This window comes from Nipponia nippon, unplaced genomic scaffold (assembly GCF_047370975.1).
Source record: "Nipponia nippon isolate SJK-2023a ecotype South Korea unplaced genomic scaffold, ASM4737097v1 scaffold_10, whole genome shotgun sequence".
Taxonomy (NCBI): Eukaryota; Metazoa; Chordata; class Aves; order Pelecaniformes; family Threskiornithidae; genus Nipponia; species Nipponia nippon.
The window spans coordinates 31,093,240-31,112,709 of NW_028262291.1; the positions used below are offsets into that span (position 1 = coordinate 31,093,240).

At 43.5% G+C, this 19,470-nt stretch overlaps 2 protein-coding genes and 1 long non-coding RNA gene across 8 annotated transcripts in view; 1 reads left to right on the forward strand and 2 right to left on the reverse strand.

Annotated features, from left to right (window-relative positions):
* The window catches only part of DNAL1 (dynein axonemal light chain 1), a 27,911-nt gene extending 16,461 nt beyond the window's left edge, over nucleotides 1-11,450 (reverse strand). For 4 of the 6 annotated variants that reach the window (XM_087746354.1, XM_087746357.1, XM_087746355.1 and 1 more), the window contains exons 1-6: nucleotides 11,132-11,269; nucleotides 8,238-8,276; nucleotides 5,262-5,367; nucleotides 4,526-4,581; nucleotides 1,718-1,773; nucleotides 377-503 (exon numbers count right to left, since the gene is read on the reverse strand). In XM_087746354.1, coding sequence (XP_087602480.1) covers nucleotides 377-503; nucleotides 1,718-1,773; nucleotides 4,526-4,581; nucleotides 5,262-5,367; nucleotides 8,238-8,276; nucleotides 11,132-11,189 — 442 coding nt within the window. In that variant the 5' untranslated portion in view covers nucleotides 11,190-11,269. Of the gene's footprint in view, nucleotides 1-376; nucleotides 504-1,717; nucleotides 1,774-4,525; nucleotides 4,582-5,261; nucleotides 5,372-8,237; nucleotides 8,277-11,131 lie in introns of all 6 variants that reach the window. The other 2 variants (XM_087746358.1, XM_087746356.1) reach the window with 2 other exon arrangements.
* Nucleotides 396-13,294, forward strand: LOC148057142 (uncharacterized). The gene is made up of 2 exons (XR_015701967.1): nucleotides 396-527; nucleotides 9,885-13,294. It is a non-coding gene; the product is annotated as an uncharacterized LOC148057142 (long non-coding RNA).
* On the reverse strand, nucleotides 12,125-19,395 carry LOC104020431 (acyl-coenzyme A thioesterase 1-like). The gene is made up of 3 exons (XM_009473862.2): nucleotides 18,786-19,395; nucleotides 15,684-15,886; nucleotides 12,125-14,859 (listed from the first exon to the last, which is right to left on the reverse strand). The coding sequence occupies exons 1-3, from the start codon at nucleotides 19,327-19,329 to the stop codon at nucleotides 14,284-14,286; spliced, it is 1,323 nt and encodes a 440-aa protein (XP_009472137.2). The 5' UTR covers nucleotides 19,330-19,395; the 3' UTR covers nucleotides 12,125-14,283.
* Between the last annotated feature and the right edge of the window lie 75 nt (nucleotides 19,396-19,470).

Here is a 19,470-nt window from a genome sequence, read left to right on the forward strand (position 1 = left end):
CAACCAGATTGTGGAACACGGAAAGTACATCTGCACCAAACCTTCCTTTCAAACTCAGTGCAAACATAAATAGCATGGGATACAACAGGACAGTGATTGCTTGGGCTTGAACTGGTATCAGGTTTGCATTTTAAAAGAAGTCTGAGAAAGATGATTCGAAGAACAAAAACTCCATTGGGCTTAGAAGTTGAATTCAATATTCTAACTATTTTTACTCTCTTGCGTAAGTGGATATTTAGGGATGCAGCACATGTCTGCAGGCTTATCAGTGAGACTTAAACCCCTGTAACACACAGAACTATTTTTGACTTGGTGACTTAACTCATGCATTCACCATACTACAGGAGAAGTTACACAACAGAGAGGCATGGCTTACCCCAGTCCTTCACCAAATTATTTGACATATAAAGAACCTTCAGCTTCTTCATTACACGGATACCCCTCAGTTTCTCAATGAAGTTGTACGAGATCCACAGCTCCTCTAAAGTATCTGCAACTGCCTCCTGGAAAATGACAGGGCTACTCAGGTAAGCGGAAGTATATCTTCCTTATTCTTCAGATTCTCTCTTCACCCCCTACAGGTCACCTCATGTGAGAAAATACTAAGGTATATCGGTCCTCGTTTCCTTTTAAGCAGGTCCCTAATTATACATGACAAATACTCAGGGGAATTAAGAGCAAAGGATCTGAAATGTATTTAGGAGGACAGGAATCACAATATTAGAATAAGACAAGGAGTAGCTGGCTGGAGTAGTTGTTCTTAAGGCATAGGGGCACAGGAGACAAATTTGGCTGCTTCTGCACTGCAAGTATATATGAAGTGAATGCAATTCAACAACTACTTTCGAGGAGGGTTTATACAATATGAGGGAATGATTCATTTCAGGTGCATGTATGTTTGTATCTGTCAGCCACAAGTTGCTTTCATAATTCTCTCAAGAGAGAGGATTTTTTAAACCAGCCATTACACACTGACTCTGCATTTCATACTTAAGAGATATGGCATCTCTGAAGGTGGGAATAGCTTTGAAGAGAAATATTCTGCAGGAGAAACGTACAGTATCTCTTGAGGAAGAAAAGAATTTCTATACTCATTTTAAAAAGCTGATAGAAAAAAAAGTTCTTCTGCCCTTAATTCAAATGTAAAAAAATTGATCCAATTTTTTCCTCAACAAATTTTCCCCTACCTGGTAGACTTAGTCCTGCCACCATCTTCTTCCCTAAAGCCATATTGCTGCGGGTGCCAGTTAACATAAAAAGGACAGACTCTCATGAAGTGTGTGTTCACAGGACTGCCAATATTTGTAGTAAAGCAGCATAGCTTAAGTATCTTCAGGTAGAAAATTCCTCATGCAGAAAGTCTGTAGGAATTATTTTCATGTAAAGCCAGTGGAATTTAAAGGGCTTTACAGAAAGACAGCAGTTTTCAAATAGAAGTTCTGCTCATCTTTGTCAAAGACAGTGAAATCCCTCTGTCTAAAATCCTTTTACATAGTAAATTAGCCCTGAAGAATCTCCAAATATGAAGAGTGTTAAAGAAAGAAAGACTATCTGAAAATTCAGAAGCAATGAGAACAGATCATAGTGAAAGGAGAAAATAAATAGTTAGGCAATAACATAAATTCAGCAAAGACTTTTATGAACATAGGGGAATTATCCCACATTCCAGACAGCACTCCATTTTGTTAGCAAAGAATTGATACTAAGAAGCGCATACCAATCCATTCAAGTTCTTTATGTTATTTCTTCCCAAAGACAGAATCCTCAAATTTTCTGTAAGAGATAAAAGAAAGTTTCTTGTTAATAAAAGTTTGTTTGTTTGTTTTTAAATATAAGAAGATGCTGTAAGTCAGGTAAAACACCATATTCTACTTACAAACAAACTGCACTCTGCACAGGCTGTCTTAAAGAATGATGTAACAGAAACAAAACCTCCTGACTTACACAGATCGTCAGGAATGGATGCAGTGGACAGCGCAGAAACACACTCATGAATACAAAGCTGCTCAAGTGTAGGTTACCTAGTTGAAATTCAGTGCAGATAAATACTGAATAAAAATTATTATTTCACCTTGCACCTGACCGCTAACTGCTAACTTGCTCCCAATCTTATTTTAAGGTAGCAGATTTGACTTCTATAACAGAGGCAGCATATAAAGCTGCCTTACAGAAGTCTAATGAGAGACATTTCAACTTAGTCTAGCACCCAGACGAAACTCCTTTCCAAGTGAGCTGTTCTTGCTGGGGTTTAGTGTAATACTAGCGTTACTCAAAGCTACAACAAAATAGCAGTCTTTTTGTCTAACTCATTTTCATTTTTCAGGCAAGCTTTCTTGCAGGTGTCAGTAAGCAAACTGAGTTGCAGCATGTAGCTGGGTTAACTTTGGATCTATACCTTTCATGAATGTTTTAACACATGTTTAAGGATGAAATACTTAATGATCTTGTTTTGCTCTTGTATGCATAATGATTGAAAATACATGGTACAATAATTAACGGCAAGACCAATGAAAGTTCCAGCCAAGTAGCAAGAGATACTCCACAGACAGCACGTGTAGTGGCTAGAGGTTGCTACGGATGAAGATTCAAGGCTGATCTAGAATAGGTAGCTGTACGTTCTGTCTCAAGAAATGCAGGGATGAAACCACACCTGATAAAACCATAGCTGGCAAATATTCCAAAACAGGAAGATTAGCCTTCATTAGAAAGTTGAGGTACAATGAGAATTCTTTTTCTTTTCAAACACAACAGCTTAATACATGACCATGCTCAAAAAATGAAGAATCATAATCAGTAAGGCTAAAGCCTACTACAGCTAATGTTCTCCAGAATATCCCTCAGGATCCCCATCCACAGGGGAGAGCGCTGGGAGATGGCCTTTTGGTCTAGCCAGGTATTCTCTCTGTAACTCACATTTATAAATCATAAGTTTGCAGTAACTTTTGAAATTTGTAAGTATCCTTTCATTTCTTACAAATACAAAAATGACAGATTGCTTAAAAAGCCATGCCTTAACATTGTTTCTAACTGCTGTTACTGTCTTTTATTACTCTTGTTCTGAGATATTCTGTATTTTAAAGGAAGAAAGATCTCCCTCGTGGAACATTTACACTCTCTAAAACACAAAACCAACACCTGTTGCTGTCATCTAAAACATCTTCCTCACAGGTACAGATACAGGGGTGTGATCCTTTACACAGAATTAGCTACTCGACATAACTACAATATCAGGTATATACATTAATACTAATCTTTTCCATCTGAAAAGAGTGTACATGCTTAAAAAGATTTCTCAGCTTCCTCTCTGCAACAGGCAAAAGCAAATACGTAATAATTACTGGCTTGTTTTTCATAGCTATAAGCACTGGTTTCTCTCTCTTTTGCAGAAGTCAATAGAGATGGTGAGTTCCTCATATTCTGTACCTTTAAGAGACAGATCATGTAGTTCTAGTTTGTCTGGCTTTAGGATCCAACATTTGGTACAGATTAGATGTTTTGATTCTACATTTTATTAATGTAAATATTTAAGATGCTTTAAAGGCTTTTAATGTTTTATCCCACTAAAAAATTTCATTGGTTTCACTTTTATATACAACTGCCTAATTATTTTTTGCTCATAGTAAGAGTTACTCAAATTGAAATACTACAGTACAGTTATTTGGAAAGACTACCGGAATATTTTTCCCCCGATTACTATTTTCAAATTTGTTGAAGTCTGCGCATATTATGAAAACAAGTAAGTTCATCAAGCTCCTTGACAGCCCCACTGCCGTGTAGTTGGAGAGGATGGAAGTCAAGGTTCCTTGTTTGTCCACCTGGCAATTTGACGGGGACAGAAAAGCCTGGAAGCTCCAGCCCAAAACCTGCAGCTCTTTGCCAGCCCCATCCCACAGAGTCAAAGTCTTGAGGACAGACCATTAAGACTTCTGCCCTAAAGTCAGTAAGCCAATGAGCTTCAAGGTGTCAGGCAGCTGCCCACGAAATAAAAGTTCAGTTCCACTTCTAGACAGATGGCATGCCCTTTTCAAGTAAGAACAAAATCAAACCAAGTACATCCAAATCCTCTGTAAAGTGGAATGCTGTTTTCCCATCCAGATCTACAACACTCCAACCTCACTCCAACCAATACCACAATTACAGAGTTGTTTAACTGCAGACTGTCTCCGTCATGAGCACAGAAATTGGTCATGAAATCACTCTAGAACTGATTAGGTTTTGAATATCGCAACTCAGGCCCACTGGAAGTTACAAAGGTGCTTTCTGAATGGATTTTTTTTTTTTAAACTTGCACAGTAAGAAAACTGCAAAGGCCAGTGCACAGCAATACATGCTTTAATACACCATTATTGCTAAACATGCATTCTCCAGCAAGACTGATAATTTTAAAGGTCACTTGTAATTTTCTAAGAGGAAGGAATTAAAAAGGATAAGAAAAGGTATAAAGCTGGACACATATAACATTATGGTGTATGTCCTATCCAAGCAAGTAGAAAAAAACATAATCAATCACTGGCTTGTCACTTACTTAGGCTGTTCAAGTTGGCGATTCTTTCAATGCAGTTTGTAGACAGCGACAGTTTCCTTTAAAAGCAAGAATAATCAATTCACAGTATACAAGGGATCACTATATCAGAAGAGTTCAACGTCCAAACACCATTGCATTAGAAATAATTGTCTTTCTTCTCTCATTAGATGGTAAACTAACTGGATGTGTAAACAGACTCAAAATATCCTCAAACCATCAAGACTTCTGCAACTTTATTTAGCTTCTGGGAAAGTACCACAAGTTACTTACATGGCATATTGGACTATCTTTTTCACGCCTAGCCTTAACAAATGCATGGACATTTATTTCTGAAATGGTTCGAATTATTTTCTGAAAGTCCTGCTTACGTCTCCTTTTTTTTTTTTTTTTTTTCATAAATTTTGGAATGGATCATAAATGTGCCAGTTAGCTGATAGACTCCAAACATGGACCTGTAATTACATACCAATAAACAAGATACCAGTTTTCTGGGGACAAATATCAATACAGAATCTACCCTAACATCTTCTCAGTTAAGTGACAGGGATGTTAGAATTAAAAAGTGGAACTGTGTGCGGAAAAAGAAGCTTAGCTGAGAAAAAGAGAAAGCTGCTGCTTTGAAGGGCACACTTAAACACAGTAAATACATATTTGCACAGTGGACAGCAGAAAAAATGAAAATTAATAAAAAGTGAAGAGAATGTTTGGTTTCCAATCTGTTTTTAACTGAACTTACTCGCAGTTAACAAGCGTGGAAAGAGATTCATCCATCCTCTCTACAGGAGGAATCTGACCGTACAGTTTCACCTCCTTTGCCTCTGAAGCCTTCTGGCCATTTTTTTCTTCCTAAAGAAAAGAGAAGGTGAAGAAGATGCCCACTGCTACATGCAATTACTAAAAATTACTATAAAAGTAATTACTATAGAAGTAATTCCAATATAAAAGGATATTACTGAAAAGAGAAAGCATTTTGAATACTGTTTATCAAGATTCCTGCTGGTGTAGCATAAAGAGGGGAAGGCTAGCTTATTTTGATACTAAAAGAATTCATATATTACATATGCTTTTTTAAAAGTTGTGTTACACTTGATCAATTTAATTAAGGGGTCCTCTGCCATAAAGAAATGGAGAATAAATGGAGGCTTAAAATTCGGAATGAAGGTACTTCCATGGAGACTGACATATAGGAGCCTCAACTAGGGCCAGTCTGTAGCAGAAGCCGATTCTTAAAAGCTCTGACAGAAAAATCTCCTTCCCGCTCCTCCCAGAAAACTCAGAACTCACAACACAAACTGAACACGGGGGACTGCACTTTGAGGGAGAACCTCAACAGATTCACAGAGTTAAGAATCTAAAAAAAAAAACAAAACAAAACACCCAAACTTTCTAATTAGCCATTAAAAAAGAACGGTGGGAAGATTTCACACTTTAGAGAATACAGCAAAAGACAAATTTCCTATTTACAGTCTAGGTTGATAATTTTCTAGATTAAATGCTTCAAGATTAAAAGTTCAGAGCTTTAGAAAAATGGTCATAACTTCAGCATTTGGGTTTATTAAAAAATGTAGTCTATTAAATCTTTTAAAATTCTGAAGTGATGGCAGTTATCGACTAGACACTTGGAACAAGCATCTATTTAGGTAGTACCACCAGTTTTTACAGCTGCCTCCTCCCTGACAGCACAAAGGAAGCACTTTGTCAATTCACTCAGTGTTCAGTGGGAGGACTGGAGGTCCATTAACAAAGGAGAAATCTACTCAGGCACTTTCAAAACAAGGACTCTTGTTTTCTCCCCCATTTTTATGCAGCTACTGAAAAGTGAGATAGCTGAGGTGTGGCCTGGTTTATATGGCTACTTTGTAATGAAATGAATTGCATCCCAGAAGTCTTTAAGAATTCCGCAGCACAAGATCAGGTTTTGATAACATTATTTTCTCTCTTATGTGCCCAACATACTTCAGGCAACTTAATTTAATAAAAAATTAGCATGTTGCTTTGTGCATTTACTTATATTCTAGTTTCTGTCCGAATTCAGTGTGATAATATTCCTACTCATAATTAGCGATTTAGCAAATAAGCATGTCAGATGTTTTGCTAGAATATGGTGAATGTGTTCAAACTAAGTCACTACATAAATGTGAAACTTCCATTTTCTTTTCTAAGAACAACACTGTATCTATTTGCATTTATACTCAGCTTATAATCTATCCGTTTATTCCAACAAATAAAAATACATTTTTTCTTAAAAACATGAAAGAGAGAGAGCTTCCAATACAGACTGTGGCCAGCAGTGAGCACTTGCAGGAAAAAAATTAATCCTGATTGTTGCGCACTTCTGGAAGAAAGGTCAGCTGAACGATCACAATAAGCCACAGAGAAACCACAGGTAGGACAGACACGTTTTTTAAGAACAGGTTACGCGTTTCCTAAGTTAAAGTTGCTTTGATTTAACTAATGTTACCCTGACCATAGGGCATAGGTAAACCTTTATGTCAAAAGGAAGAAAAACATCCAGAATGCAACACAACATCAGATCCAATTTTACAAGTCACGTGGACCCAGCTTAGGAGTACTAAAGGGAAGATTTAGACCCACCCCCAATAACACGAACAGAAAAGCAAATTCAGCACTTCATGCCTAACATTTATGGAAACTCACTGACACAGGTCTATTATCTCTGAGGGACACGTGACAGAGGAGCAAATGGAAAATAAATCTTTAATAAGAAACATGGAGTTGCAGTTTTGGAGGGCAGAAAGAATGAGGGACGAAAAGCAAAATTTTTTAATACTCAGTTCACACTTCTGGTAATGCTAATGTCTGCAAATTGTTGCATTCTAGTTTTTATTAGAGGAGCAGGAGTGAAGTTTGTGGGATATACCAACATAACTGAAAAAATCCCTGAGATACTGAAGGTACTAAACAATGATAAATTTCAAAAAGGAAGTAGTCTTCAATTACAGACCAGTACCTTGAGCTGACGGTACAGATCTTCTGGCTTTCAACTACACCTGCCCACACTGCCTCACATCCAGATCTTCTAGAGACCAAAACAGTTATAAATTCTTGCTCTAGCAGCTGGCCAGAATTAGCAGGAGAGTGCATGTATACTGAACAGCACATCTGTGTCCTAATCTAAAATTCACTGAGACTGGGGAAAGATTCTCACTGGTTTTACTGGACTGTGCACCGGACCCCAGAGCATCCTATAACATCATTTGAAATTACATCTCCATCCTTGCCAACAAACAGCTTTCTAGAAGGCTCCAAGACCAGGTCAGTCACCGCCCCAAATGGTTCTCTGTATTAACACAGTACTTTAAGAAGAAAAACAAGCAAGAAACTCATTCTGAGTTAAGCTTTGCACAATATGAGGGACAATAATAATTAAAACATAAGACATCCCCAACTTTAAATCTCTCTGTAGCTTCAGGCCGCCTATCAATGCACATTCAGCAGAACAAGGCAGGAGAGCTAAACAGACTCATCTTTACCAGCCATATCAATTTAACAAGAACACACAGGAAGTCCAACAGAACGCATTACACTTCAATAATAATAACAAAATTTTTACTTTGTAAAACTTCTTATAGCAGATGTTTCAAGCCAACATATTTCTTAGGATAAGTTTGAAAAAGAAATTTAGCTGAATACAGTCTAAACCCATGCCATGGAGTACTGCAAAGCAGCTAGATGCTGTTCTAGTACTTACCCATTTGGCTAGAGCTTCTTTGATAGTTGTTGCTTTTGCCTAAAAATGAAACAAATTTAAATGAATATTCATTGCAAATTTTTAGTTGGCTCGTTCACTGCAAACCTAGCTTCCCTCCCTTCTCTCTCCCTACCCTGCTTGTCTACTCCCTTCTACCCCTTTCCTCTACTATCTTCCTCCAGCTGAGTCTAAGAAGCTGGAACCCCTCAGCATCCTGCAATTTTATTTTCTGGGGTACTTGGTAGCATTTTCAGAAGCAACCAATGGGCTTCATGCGAGGACGTTATCTTCCTGACCTTACTCTCTGCCCCACGTGGAGCACGGGTTTGGGACACCGCTTGTTAGCTTTGATGGTGAAATTCAATTCAAAGACATAAGAAGTTACTGCACTGAAAAATGTGGTCTAATGCTCTTAAAACCCCACACTTTCTGTTATTGTGCATTAGCAACTTCCTGTCTGAAAGCAAGCCTGTGAGCAGACAGAATGATACCGCCTCTTAAGATTCACCGAGGAAAATAAGGTACATCTTGCCAAAAATCAAGAGCAATCTGGATTGTTTATATTTGTTTTTCTCCAATTGTTTTATGTCGAGTCACATCATGTGATGTGAAAACATGTATTATTCAGTTAGGAAAAACCTGAGAGCTGCTGTACAAGGCTTTTTAAGGACTCACCCACTGACCAACTTTCTGTTGTCACTAACTCCAACTTTTCTGCCTCACATCAGAGTCTTATCAAAACCACATGATGATATCCAAAACAGTAGTATATAGAGAAACTCTGATACATCCTAAACATTAAACATATTCCAAGATGTCTTTCAGATTAAAAAGGTTCCAGAGACCAATCTTTCACAAAAACTGTTTTTGTAGAAAGGAGGCTGTTGAACAAGAGGACTCTAGTTTGGGCATCTCTGTTGCTCTTCAGTGTAGCACTACCCTATCTGGATAGAAGCAGCCTTTTAGGTAATCCACTATCAAAACAAGGACTGTAAAAGCTAAACCCAACAAACTAACTTCCACCCAAACTCTTACAGGCAACCACCTTGGTCACAGAGCTTTAGTGTTGGGTATTTTACTCTAGACCGCTGGAAACTCTGGACCCAACGGTGAAAGCCAACAGTTGAGGCAGCTGCACATAAAGGAACGGCTACAGCCACTGAACAGCCAGCAATACCAAGGAGCCTGAGCACGCATCTCAACTATCAATATATACCTTCATTTAGACATGTATCACTGAGCATCCTCAGATGTTCCAGTGCTTCTGCCCTCTGACGGGCATTCATTTTAATCCTGTCTATACCATGTGACAGCTACTCTGGGTCCCATTGAAGATGACCTGGCAGCCTTGTGCCATGGCAGTATCTCCTTGGTGTCTGCTGCAGATAAACACTCACATGACCTCCTGCTGTTCAGAAGATCACGTCCCTAGCTCCCGCTCCAACAGCCTCATGAAGCCCAATTAACAGCTACCAGTGTGCCAGCAAAAACAACTGGCTTCCAGTTAATCAGTTTTTTGGACAGGTACTTCATTGCATTTTTCATAATTATGGTAGCCAATCGTTACGGTATTTGGGTACGTGGTCTCAGTCACTCATGCTAAAGACAGAAACAGATTTATATGACCAGTGCCTACTTCTGTTTCAGACTCACACCTAAAACCAGATTGGACTTTGAAGCTAGTGAGCCATGTGAGCACAAGGAGCAGCTTCTTCCCTGACCTCTGCTGATTTGTTTCTCCTGTTGTAATATCCGATCTGGTGGAAATATGAAAATCAGCATAGTGGGCTATCAAGAGAACACGTACCGGGGATTTCGTTTTGTTCTTTGAAGTGCCCTTGAAGTTTCTGTAGACAAAGCATAGTATCTTCTGCCAAGGGAAGTTACTTAAGGGAAACCTCCCTCCGAGAAGCCTATTTTCAGAGTTCCTCTACCTGCATATTGAACAACCTCCTGCGGGTATTTAGACTAAAGAGAAGTCATCTTACTTAAAATATTCAAAATGCCAAGTGATCAGTAGCTGAAATTGTCACCCTGAAGAGTCATCATCAACATGGCAGAAACAAGAAACATTATACCCTAAGGGGAAAAAAAACCCCATCCCTGTACATATAAAAGTTGTAACAGAAGAAAATACTTTTCCCCCAAGACGTGGCTGTTGCACACAGAGTATTTACAAAATTCAGACCCCCAAGAAAAAGCGAAACAGTGACACTTCGCCTTCATTTGTAAACATTTACATGTTAAATAGAGCAAATCAGAATTGCACAGCAACAGATACCAGGCTAATCGCTGCAGTAATGGCAGAGGCTGCTGCCTTAAAAACACGTACTAACTCCGTTTTTTATAGGATGGCACCCCAGACTCCCCACTACTTGGATCTATCCCTGAAATCCCCCTTTTCCAAGGCACAGTAACAGGCCACAACTCCCCCGCCTTAGCCGACGCCCCGAGCTCTGGGCTGCCTGCTGGCCAGCTTACGCCGTGCCCGGGCTGCTCGGCGCCAGAGACCAGCCCGGAGGAGCCCCGGCCTCGAAGGGCTGGGCTCCGCGCTGCCGCTCACGCAGCACCGGGGCGGCGGCACTGCCACAGCCGGCCCCGGGGGACCGCTCGGGGGCAGCCCTGAGGGGACGCCGCTCACACCGCCGCCCCCCGGCCCCTTCCGCCCCACCGCGCCAGGAGAGCGGCACCGGCCCCCCTCATCCCGCAGCAGGCCCCCGTCATCGTGTGTCCCGCCCAGCCGCCGCCGCTGCCAGCTCCCGGGGACGCCGCGGCTCAGCCTCTCGCCAAGCCGGCGGGCTCCGCAGCAGCCGCTAGGCCGGCCACCACCCCCGCAGGCCCAGCGCTCTCCCCGCCAGGCGCGGCGCGCCCGCGCCGGCACCGAAGGCACCCACCATTGCCGTTGCTACCGTTAACGCTCCGGTTGCTATGGCACGGCCGCCTCCCGCGCATGCGCAGCGCCACGGGCACGTCGGGCTGGGGGGGGGCGAGCACGAAGGCAACCGCACCTGGCGATCATAGAGATGCGCGGCCACGGAGAAAGTCCCATCCCGGAAGTCGCGTAGGGGGCGGCCCGCGACGCATTGTGGGACGTGGCGGCGGGTGGCGGTGGTCCTCCCGCGGGGCGCTACCCCCCCCGGCCCGGCGCTGACGGTAACGGTACGAACACCAGCCTGACGGCCCGCGAGCGCCACCGGACACCTTTTATTGAAGCCGACCCGTGACAAAAGTTAAAGCAATTTGCAAGTCACAGACAGCGCCAGCAGCGGACGCGCAAAGGTGCGGCGCCTCAGGTGACGGGGGGCCGCCGGCTGCTGCCCACAGCCGCTCCCCGCGCCGCCCCCTTGCCCGCGCGGGGCCTCCCCGCCGCCGGGGCCTCCACGCCGCCGGAGCAGCCGCCCGGGCCGTGCCAGACCCCAGCGCGGGTGCTCGGGGAGCCCGGGGTTCGCTGTGCCTCCGGCCCCCGCGATGCAGCTGGCGAGGCCAGGCCCGCCATCCCCGCACCCCTCTCAGTGAAGCGCTGTGGGAGCTCGGCCAGGTAAGGAACGCGAAACGATAGGAGTAACGCGGCTTGAGCTGAGGCCGCGATCGGGCACTCGGTTTAATGTACGCTTCAGGACATGGCTACGTTATCTGTGGAGTGCCTGCAATGTATCCTTGGTCTCCAAGTAGCATTGTAAATATACAAAATACCATTGCAAAAGTTGGCTGGTTTTGTACAGGCCCTTCTGTGAATTATTTTGTCCAGGAATACCCTGACCTGTTCACAAAAGGATCATCACAGTAAAATTATATTATTTTGACTTTTTTCCTCCTTTCTTCGCTTAAAAATATCATTCAGCTTTCCAAACAAATGAACTATTCAGAAACAAAAATGTAACATCAAGTTCTTATACAGGCTTGCTTTTTAATAAAGGAAGTGCTTTACTTATCTTTAAAATTGCATGTATCTGACAACACGTAACACTGAATTATTTTAAAGGCTTGTGCTTTAGAAATGAAGTCTGAGGACTTTAAGCTACCTGGTTTTTGTTTTACTTACAACTTAACATTTACTTCCTGAACCTCCAGCTTGCCATCTGGCATGGCAATGGATATGCTGAGGTAGGAGTGCAGCGTGAGACCCAGGGATCAGTACTGGGAGGGTAACCAAGCGGGGTTAGGGGAGGCCCTGCTCTACCGCAGCTACACAGCTCCAACTTCTAAAGATGCACATGATGAGGCAGACAAAACAAACGGAAGCCTTCAGACAACCCTTTCCTCTATGGTTGCAGCTTGGAGTGAGTTTGGAAAAACTAAGCGTGGGTGACAGCAACATGCACATCGCAGCAGGCTGTGGTCCTGGACTTCTGGGGCTGCTGGTTTTGGTGGAGGTTCAAAGCACCAGATACGACTCTGCAAAGGCCTCTTCAGCCAGTGAGGGAGTTCAGAGAGACCAGGTGTGAAGGCGTTTGGCGTGGAGTGAGCAGGATGGAGCTTCTCTTGTAAGGAGTGGATGGATAAATTGTTCAGTTGGCAGTGATGGCATGTGGAGAACACGTGACTTCAATCAAATGATAAGGAGTAATAAGAGCTGCAGAAGGCTAATGAGACCTGAGCAGCAGCATAATGACAGTTAACTGGAGAGAAGAGATCCCTGAGAGCAAAGCACAATTGAGTGCCATAAACGAAGGTTTTGTATCCTCCTGGGCAGCTCTCAAACTGGTCTGACAAAATGACCTTGGAACAAGAAATTGTACTGATAGAGGCTCTTGCTAAACAGGCTTTCACCACAGGCACCGTTCCAGCATGACCCTCTCGAGAGATAACTCATTTGGGAAGAAGTTGTTTCTTTCTACCTGAATGGTAGAGAAAAATAAGGCACTAGCCAAAAATTAATTAGGATGAAAAAAAACCCCAACAATCTCAGGCAGTCATGGAAAAGATATCCTAGATTTGGTTGTGGGTTGGTTTTTTTTGGGTGGGGGGGTGGCAGGTGTTTGGGGGGTTTTTTTGTTTGGTTTTTTTTGGGGGGGTTGTGGGTTTTTTTTTTTTAAGTATTATGATTCTAAGTTAATCATCGCTATAAGGTGACAGCTTTCTACAGTCAGTCTTAATCTTCTGCTGGCTAGGTTTTCTTTTCCACTTTCTCCCTAAGAACAGCTGTCAGCATCTGTTGACATCATTACAAAAGAGTTCCACAAGTCATTAATCCCTAACTAAATGGCAGGTGTTATTAGTTTAAAACAAGCAATGAAGAGAGAAGTAAGACTTGCACATAGCATAACTGCATTTAACCATGCTTTAACCTATCCAACAGAATTTTAATACCCTGAGTGTCAAATGCCAATCCAAGACATTATAGGAACATATGGCTACATCCCTAACACAAGACAATGCTAGCGCAGCCATTCTCCCTGGGTGACAGGAGAAATACTCTTCATTTTCCCACTCTACAGGTAGTTTTTGTTGGAAAGAAACAGACTGCATCACCAGTGTGACCACTACCTAAGGTCAAGGTATACGAGCCTTGTTACAAATAGATATCCCCAGCTTCATGTAAATAGAAAACATTTCCCAAGTGTATATGGCTGTAAATCTGAGAGTTCTGGGCTAAGGTAACTTAAGACCCAAAGCCAGAATCATTCATCATTTTGATGTCAAAGTTTATCATCCATGGGTTGCCATCATTCGCCAGGTGCGATCCAGTCTGTCATTGCTGAGGGTGCAGGCCAGCTGTTAAATTCTCCGAGTTATAAATACTGCAAGCAAGAAGGTACCTACTACTCTCTTCAGATACTTGTTTCTTGATATCATGACCAATTCAGGCTGTCAAATGCAGCCTACTTATCATTGTTTCACTTCTCCTCTGTGTTCCTAGTTGAAATAACTTAGGCTAGTCCAACTAAGCCCCTTTCTTTTTGGATTTATACTTGTAGCTAAGTAGTCATTTGGTTATTTCATATTTCAAAGCTTTTCTCAGTCGGTCCCTCCAATTCACCAGTCATTTTGGTGGCTCAAGCTCAGTCCTCTGCAGTTCTGCAACAGCTTGCAGGTGCTTAAGTGTTCATCCCAAATGCAAGTGCAGAAACTCCTGAATCTTTCCCCAGGAGTGTTCCTGTGCATGGGCATGTGCTTTGCTCTCTCCACCCCCAAGAACAGGCACCCCCAGAACACGATCCATAGCTACCTGACAGAATGGAGTAGAAGGAGGATCAATTCTGTGACCTGCTCCTGGGTAACTCAAGAGTTCAAAGTTTTCTTTCCCGTGCTGGCGCAGACGCCCGATTGCCAGCTCAGCATATAAGGAGCTCTTCCACATACGATCATCTTCCCCTACCACTAAGAGAAAGTGACCTTCTGCTTTTTCAATGGGGATCGTGGAAGGAGAATTAGCAGGATTCGTTGGGTCATCCAGAGCTTCAAAAGTGTCAAATACACCAGCGTCAGAAACACTGACCTTATTCATATCAAAACGCAGCCCAGGCAGAGTCATCTCGCCATAATGGAGGTCTGCTACTGTGTTTGAACTACAGCCGGAGATACTGACAGCAGCCACTACTTCTGGCAGGAAGGTGATCATGGAGAGTGCTAATTCTGCCCCTTTCCCAGTCCCAATCACTCCAACTCCTGGTCCCTTCACCTTCAGATAAGATAGGGGGTGGGGAAGAGAGGAAGAAAGGAATAAAGGAAGTATGCATTATAATGGGATTAGCCATTAAATGCCTTTGGAGTTGTGCTATTAAAAAAAAAAGGTTAGGTTAATTATTGATGTGACCTGTTGGAAAGCTACAGCCTGGACCCAGGCTCCTCCCTCTGTTTAGTGTCTTATTTTTCAGAGAGCTGTCAAACCCCGCAAAATAACAAAGAAGTACCATCACTTGGACCTCATCTAGTCTCTGCTGCATATTTTGATGCAAATATTTTCTCTTTTTCCTAAAACAGGTAGCAGGAAATTCAAGCACAGTCAATTGCTGTATGTGTCTCAGGCAAATAAAGTAACCTCACAAATGACGTTTGGAGGATTAGATAAGCAGTATTTAGTCTTGGCCTTTTCTAGCCTGGAAAGTAAAATGGAAAGCAACATCCCAAGCCATCTAATCCATTCCTTTGCTGACTACTGAGCAGTTTTGTATCATCCTCTCTTAAATTAACTGCTTTCATTTTTAAAAAAAACCTCATCTTTATCACCACTGCTCCTATTTGGAGGATATTCCAGCACCTCACTGTTCTAATGATCAGGAATCTTCTACTTTCCAGCATGAATTTATTTAAAAGACAGCTTGTGCTGGAAAAAATTCACTCTCCACAGTCATATGCATAGCTGCCTATGCAGGACCTGTGCTTTTTCCGTTATTGGGCCTAAACCTGCCTAGCAGAAACCGATACTCCAAAAAAATCACCACCACCACTTGGGCACAACTGCCGAATCCTCCCTTGTTCTGAGAGATCTCTCATTACACTCACCTTCGGGTGACGCTGTAGGAATCTAGCTGCCTCCTCAAAGTACTCGAGTTTGAATTCTTTCATGACCTTAGGCAGATCTTCAAAGTCAAAATATGGCAGAGAAAGTGCAGCAAAACCACGGGTAGCCAGGAGACTGGATCTAAATTCAATCAAACCTCCTTCATCACCGTACATGTCAATCACTCCTGGAAAAGGGCCATCCCCTATATCAAAAAGAAGAGGTACAGAGGACAAGTTATCAAACAGGACACTAAAAACTATCTGAAGAGTGAACAACAGAATATAGATGGCTTATGACATTTTCTATTAATACTCATTACTTTTCCATTTGCCCAGCAGAGATTAGAGAACCAGCGCTGTATCCCACTTCAGCTATTTCAAACTAAGAATAGGTCCTTACTGTCCTGTAAAAATATGTGAACAGTTAAAACGTGTTTTTTTTAAAAAAAATACTGTTCTAAATGTATTTTTCAATGGTCTTAGCCTCCCACCCTCAGAATAATCATACTCTAAATCAGCTATTTTCCGCACAAAGAAGTCATACCTTAATTAGCAGAGTGCAAGCTCATTCCTAATAAGGCAAGAGCACTGAGCCCTGGAAGTAAATTCTAGAAAACTTACGCAAACTCTGGAATAAGATGCATTAAGCAAAGCACAGCAAAGAGACACCCATTGCTAGATGAAATCAGCTGGACTTACTAGCTCTATCTCAACATCAGCACTGTAACACTTGGCAGCAGAACTGCTGCTGCAGATGTGAAGAGACAGAGGGTATAATTGAGAGCTATATGGGTGCGGTTATGTGTGCGTGACTGATCTATAGATAAACATGCAGGTACATGTATACAATCAGTCCCACAAAACTACAGAAATAATCAGAACGACAATTTTAAACGAGCATGCTTTTGCAGCCAAGGTCATGTTGTGATATTACTGTACGCCATGCCAGCAGATCTTGGGTTAAAGGGCTAAGGATACTACCTCTTGGACTATAAAGACCCCAGGCAGGCAGTTTCTTTTTTGACTTTTTTTTTTTTTTCCCTGGCCACCAGATGTCACCACTGGTGTATTGGGATCCAGCTCACTACAACTATCTCAGCAGAAAAAGTACCTGCTTGTGCAAGAGTGCATTAATGCTCTGACATTACCTATATGTGATAAAGAAAAGACCTCTGGCATTTCAAGGTGCTTGAGAAAAGGAAATTTTGGACAAGACATACTAGATGGTGGAAACCTCCTAACTTAAAGCATTAGGAAGTCAGAAAAGGACTGAAGCATGCTTTTAGGTTCTTTTTCTTTCAGTTGTGAAATTTTTCATAGAAGTTCAGTATTCTCCTTGAGAGAAAATATGTCTGGATAAATTTATCATAATGCCCTGATCAACAGTAGCCTTTAGTTAACAAGAGTCAGCCTAGATGGCTAGAAAAAAAAAAAAAGTATTCATTCATTTATCACCCCTACCTGGAAAGCTTCCTAGCAAGAGCATGTGATCAGAACACAGTCAAGCATGAATGTGTTTCTCTCTCATGAAGACAACCTTGAACTTATGCAAGGATCCTGGACTGCCTTCCTGGGTGCCTACATATGCCCAGGTATACAGTTTCTGCATAGCTCACTAAAAAGCAGGATAAAATGGGCTAGATAACTTTATTACTGCTTAAAAACAATCAAAAAAACCCCACACCTGTAACTCTTACGCCTGAATTGAGAAATCTGTTTCATATTAAAATTACAGCGTAAGCCCACTCCTGTCATCTCACTTTTACTAAGAACAGTTCACATTTAAGATTTTTATCTTAATATTAACATTTGTCCATCCCTAGAGCAAAGAAAGGTATGGTAGCAATGCTGTAACTGGATCCTCCATCAAGAAGGATGCCAGTATCATTTAAGCAGTGATCCCAGACTTTCCCACACTATTACAATGCCAGACTTTCTAAAGGGAAAGATGTAGTTCCACCTTGAAGATCTCTGGATTCCCACTAAGCTCAGCAGAAATCCAGCTCATCGTCTAAGGCAGGATGTATCAAAACAACAACCACGTCTCAGGGATGGAAAATCCAGAATGCTGACTAAACAATTGATCCAAAATTCAAAGTTCAATCTCTGTTGTTTTTTCTTCAGTGGACTTTGGATCCGTATCTAAATGGATGAAAAAATTATTGGTTTGGAAATCATTCACTGAAAATACTTAAATCCCTAATAACTGTAGTGGTACTTAGAGGATTTGCTGAACCGAGCTGTTATAAAGTAGAGGTAACATGGAGGGCAGTTCTAGTAGCAGAACACTCAGGGAAATACAAGAAGTTTAAATCACGGCTCAAGTGTAGAAACACCATCATCGGTGTAAGGTTTCATTTTCCAATGCCACTAGCAGTCCATCAGAATAGCACACCTCATAAAGCACAATCATCCCACAAGCAGAACAGGCAGAACTTGCTCAGAAATCTATTTTGCCTTTACACCATAGAACAACCGAAGTAACTAACTCAACTATTAACTTAGCTTTGGCTCTGGTGTAGCAGAGGGGGAATACCTGTATTTTCTAGAATCCCTTCCGCTGCTCTGCTTACTGGCATGTGTTTCACAGGGAAGAAAAATGCCTTCTCGATTCAGTCCTACTCAGGGTAAAATCCTTGGGAGATTTAGCACAGGCTCACATGATGAAGCTTATCAGCTTTTCTGAATGTTACAGATTCTGGTAGTCCAGAGCAAACACCACACCTACTGAAAAAACGTAGGCTGAGAGCAGCAACACAGTAAACTCCACCACCGCTATCCTCATTTAGCTTCCGCCTGTCTCGCAGGAGCCACCTGCCCGTGCTGCCCGGGCCGGTGCTGCCGATAAGGACCAGGCAGTGTGGCCACGCACAAGCGGGGCCACGTCCAGACAAACCTTTGGGAGGGTCTCCCTAAGATTTCAAGGCAAAAAAAACCTGCCACCTCTCTGCAGGGCAGCGTTCGGATCTGTTACGGAATCTGGATTTCCCGGGTGATATCCCCTGTACGTTTTTCTTTTAAAAGAGACTTTCCTTGCTCTGGACAGAGAAGCCGGGGGGTCCCGCCAGCCCCAGGGCGAAGGTCTCCGGCCGGGGCACTCACCCGGCGGCAGGAAGAGGGAGCCCCGTACGCCTCCCTCCTTCAGCCGGATCCTCCGCACGCCCGGGGCCGTGAACCACCTCTCCACCTCGGCCTTGGCCACCACCGGCCCTGGGATGGCACTGGACTGGCTGTGGCCCTGGTGGACCAACATCTCCACCTTCATCGGGGTGCCGGTGCTGCGGGGAACGAGCCGCTGGTACGGCCTCTCCATGCCGGCGGGGGCGAGGCTCCAGAAGAGCCCCATGGGCTCCACGCCGGTGTAGTCCCCGCCGTGCGAGGCGTCCGTGCCCAGGTGCAGCTCGCCGCGGCCGTCCGCCCGGTAGTGCGCGCACGACTGGAAGAGGCAGCCGCGCTCATCGGCCGCCACCGCCCGCAGGGTCACCGGCTGCCCCGGGCCCAGCCCCGCCACCCGCGTCTCCACCCGCTCGTCCGCCAGGCCGGCGGGGGGGGTCACGGCCACGCTTACAGCCCGCCGCGGCGGCGGCGGGACGCGGCACAGGGTCCGCGCCGGGGCCGAGGCGGCGGCGGCGACCGCTCTCCACATGACGGCGACAGATGGGCGAGAGCCGCTGCGCCAACGGCAATAACGGTAGCGCGGCCGCCGCCCCCTCCAGGCAGCCCCAATCGATACCAGAGCCCCGCTCCCCCGGCCCGGGCGGCGCGTTGCTACCGAGACAGCGCAGGG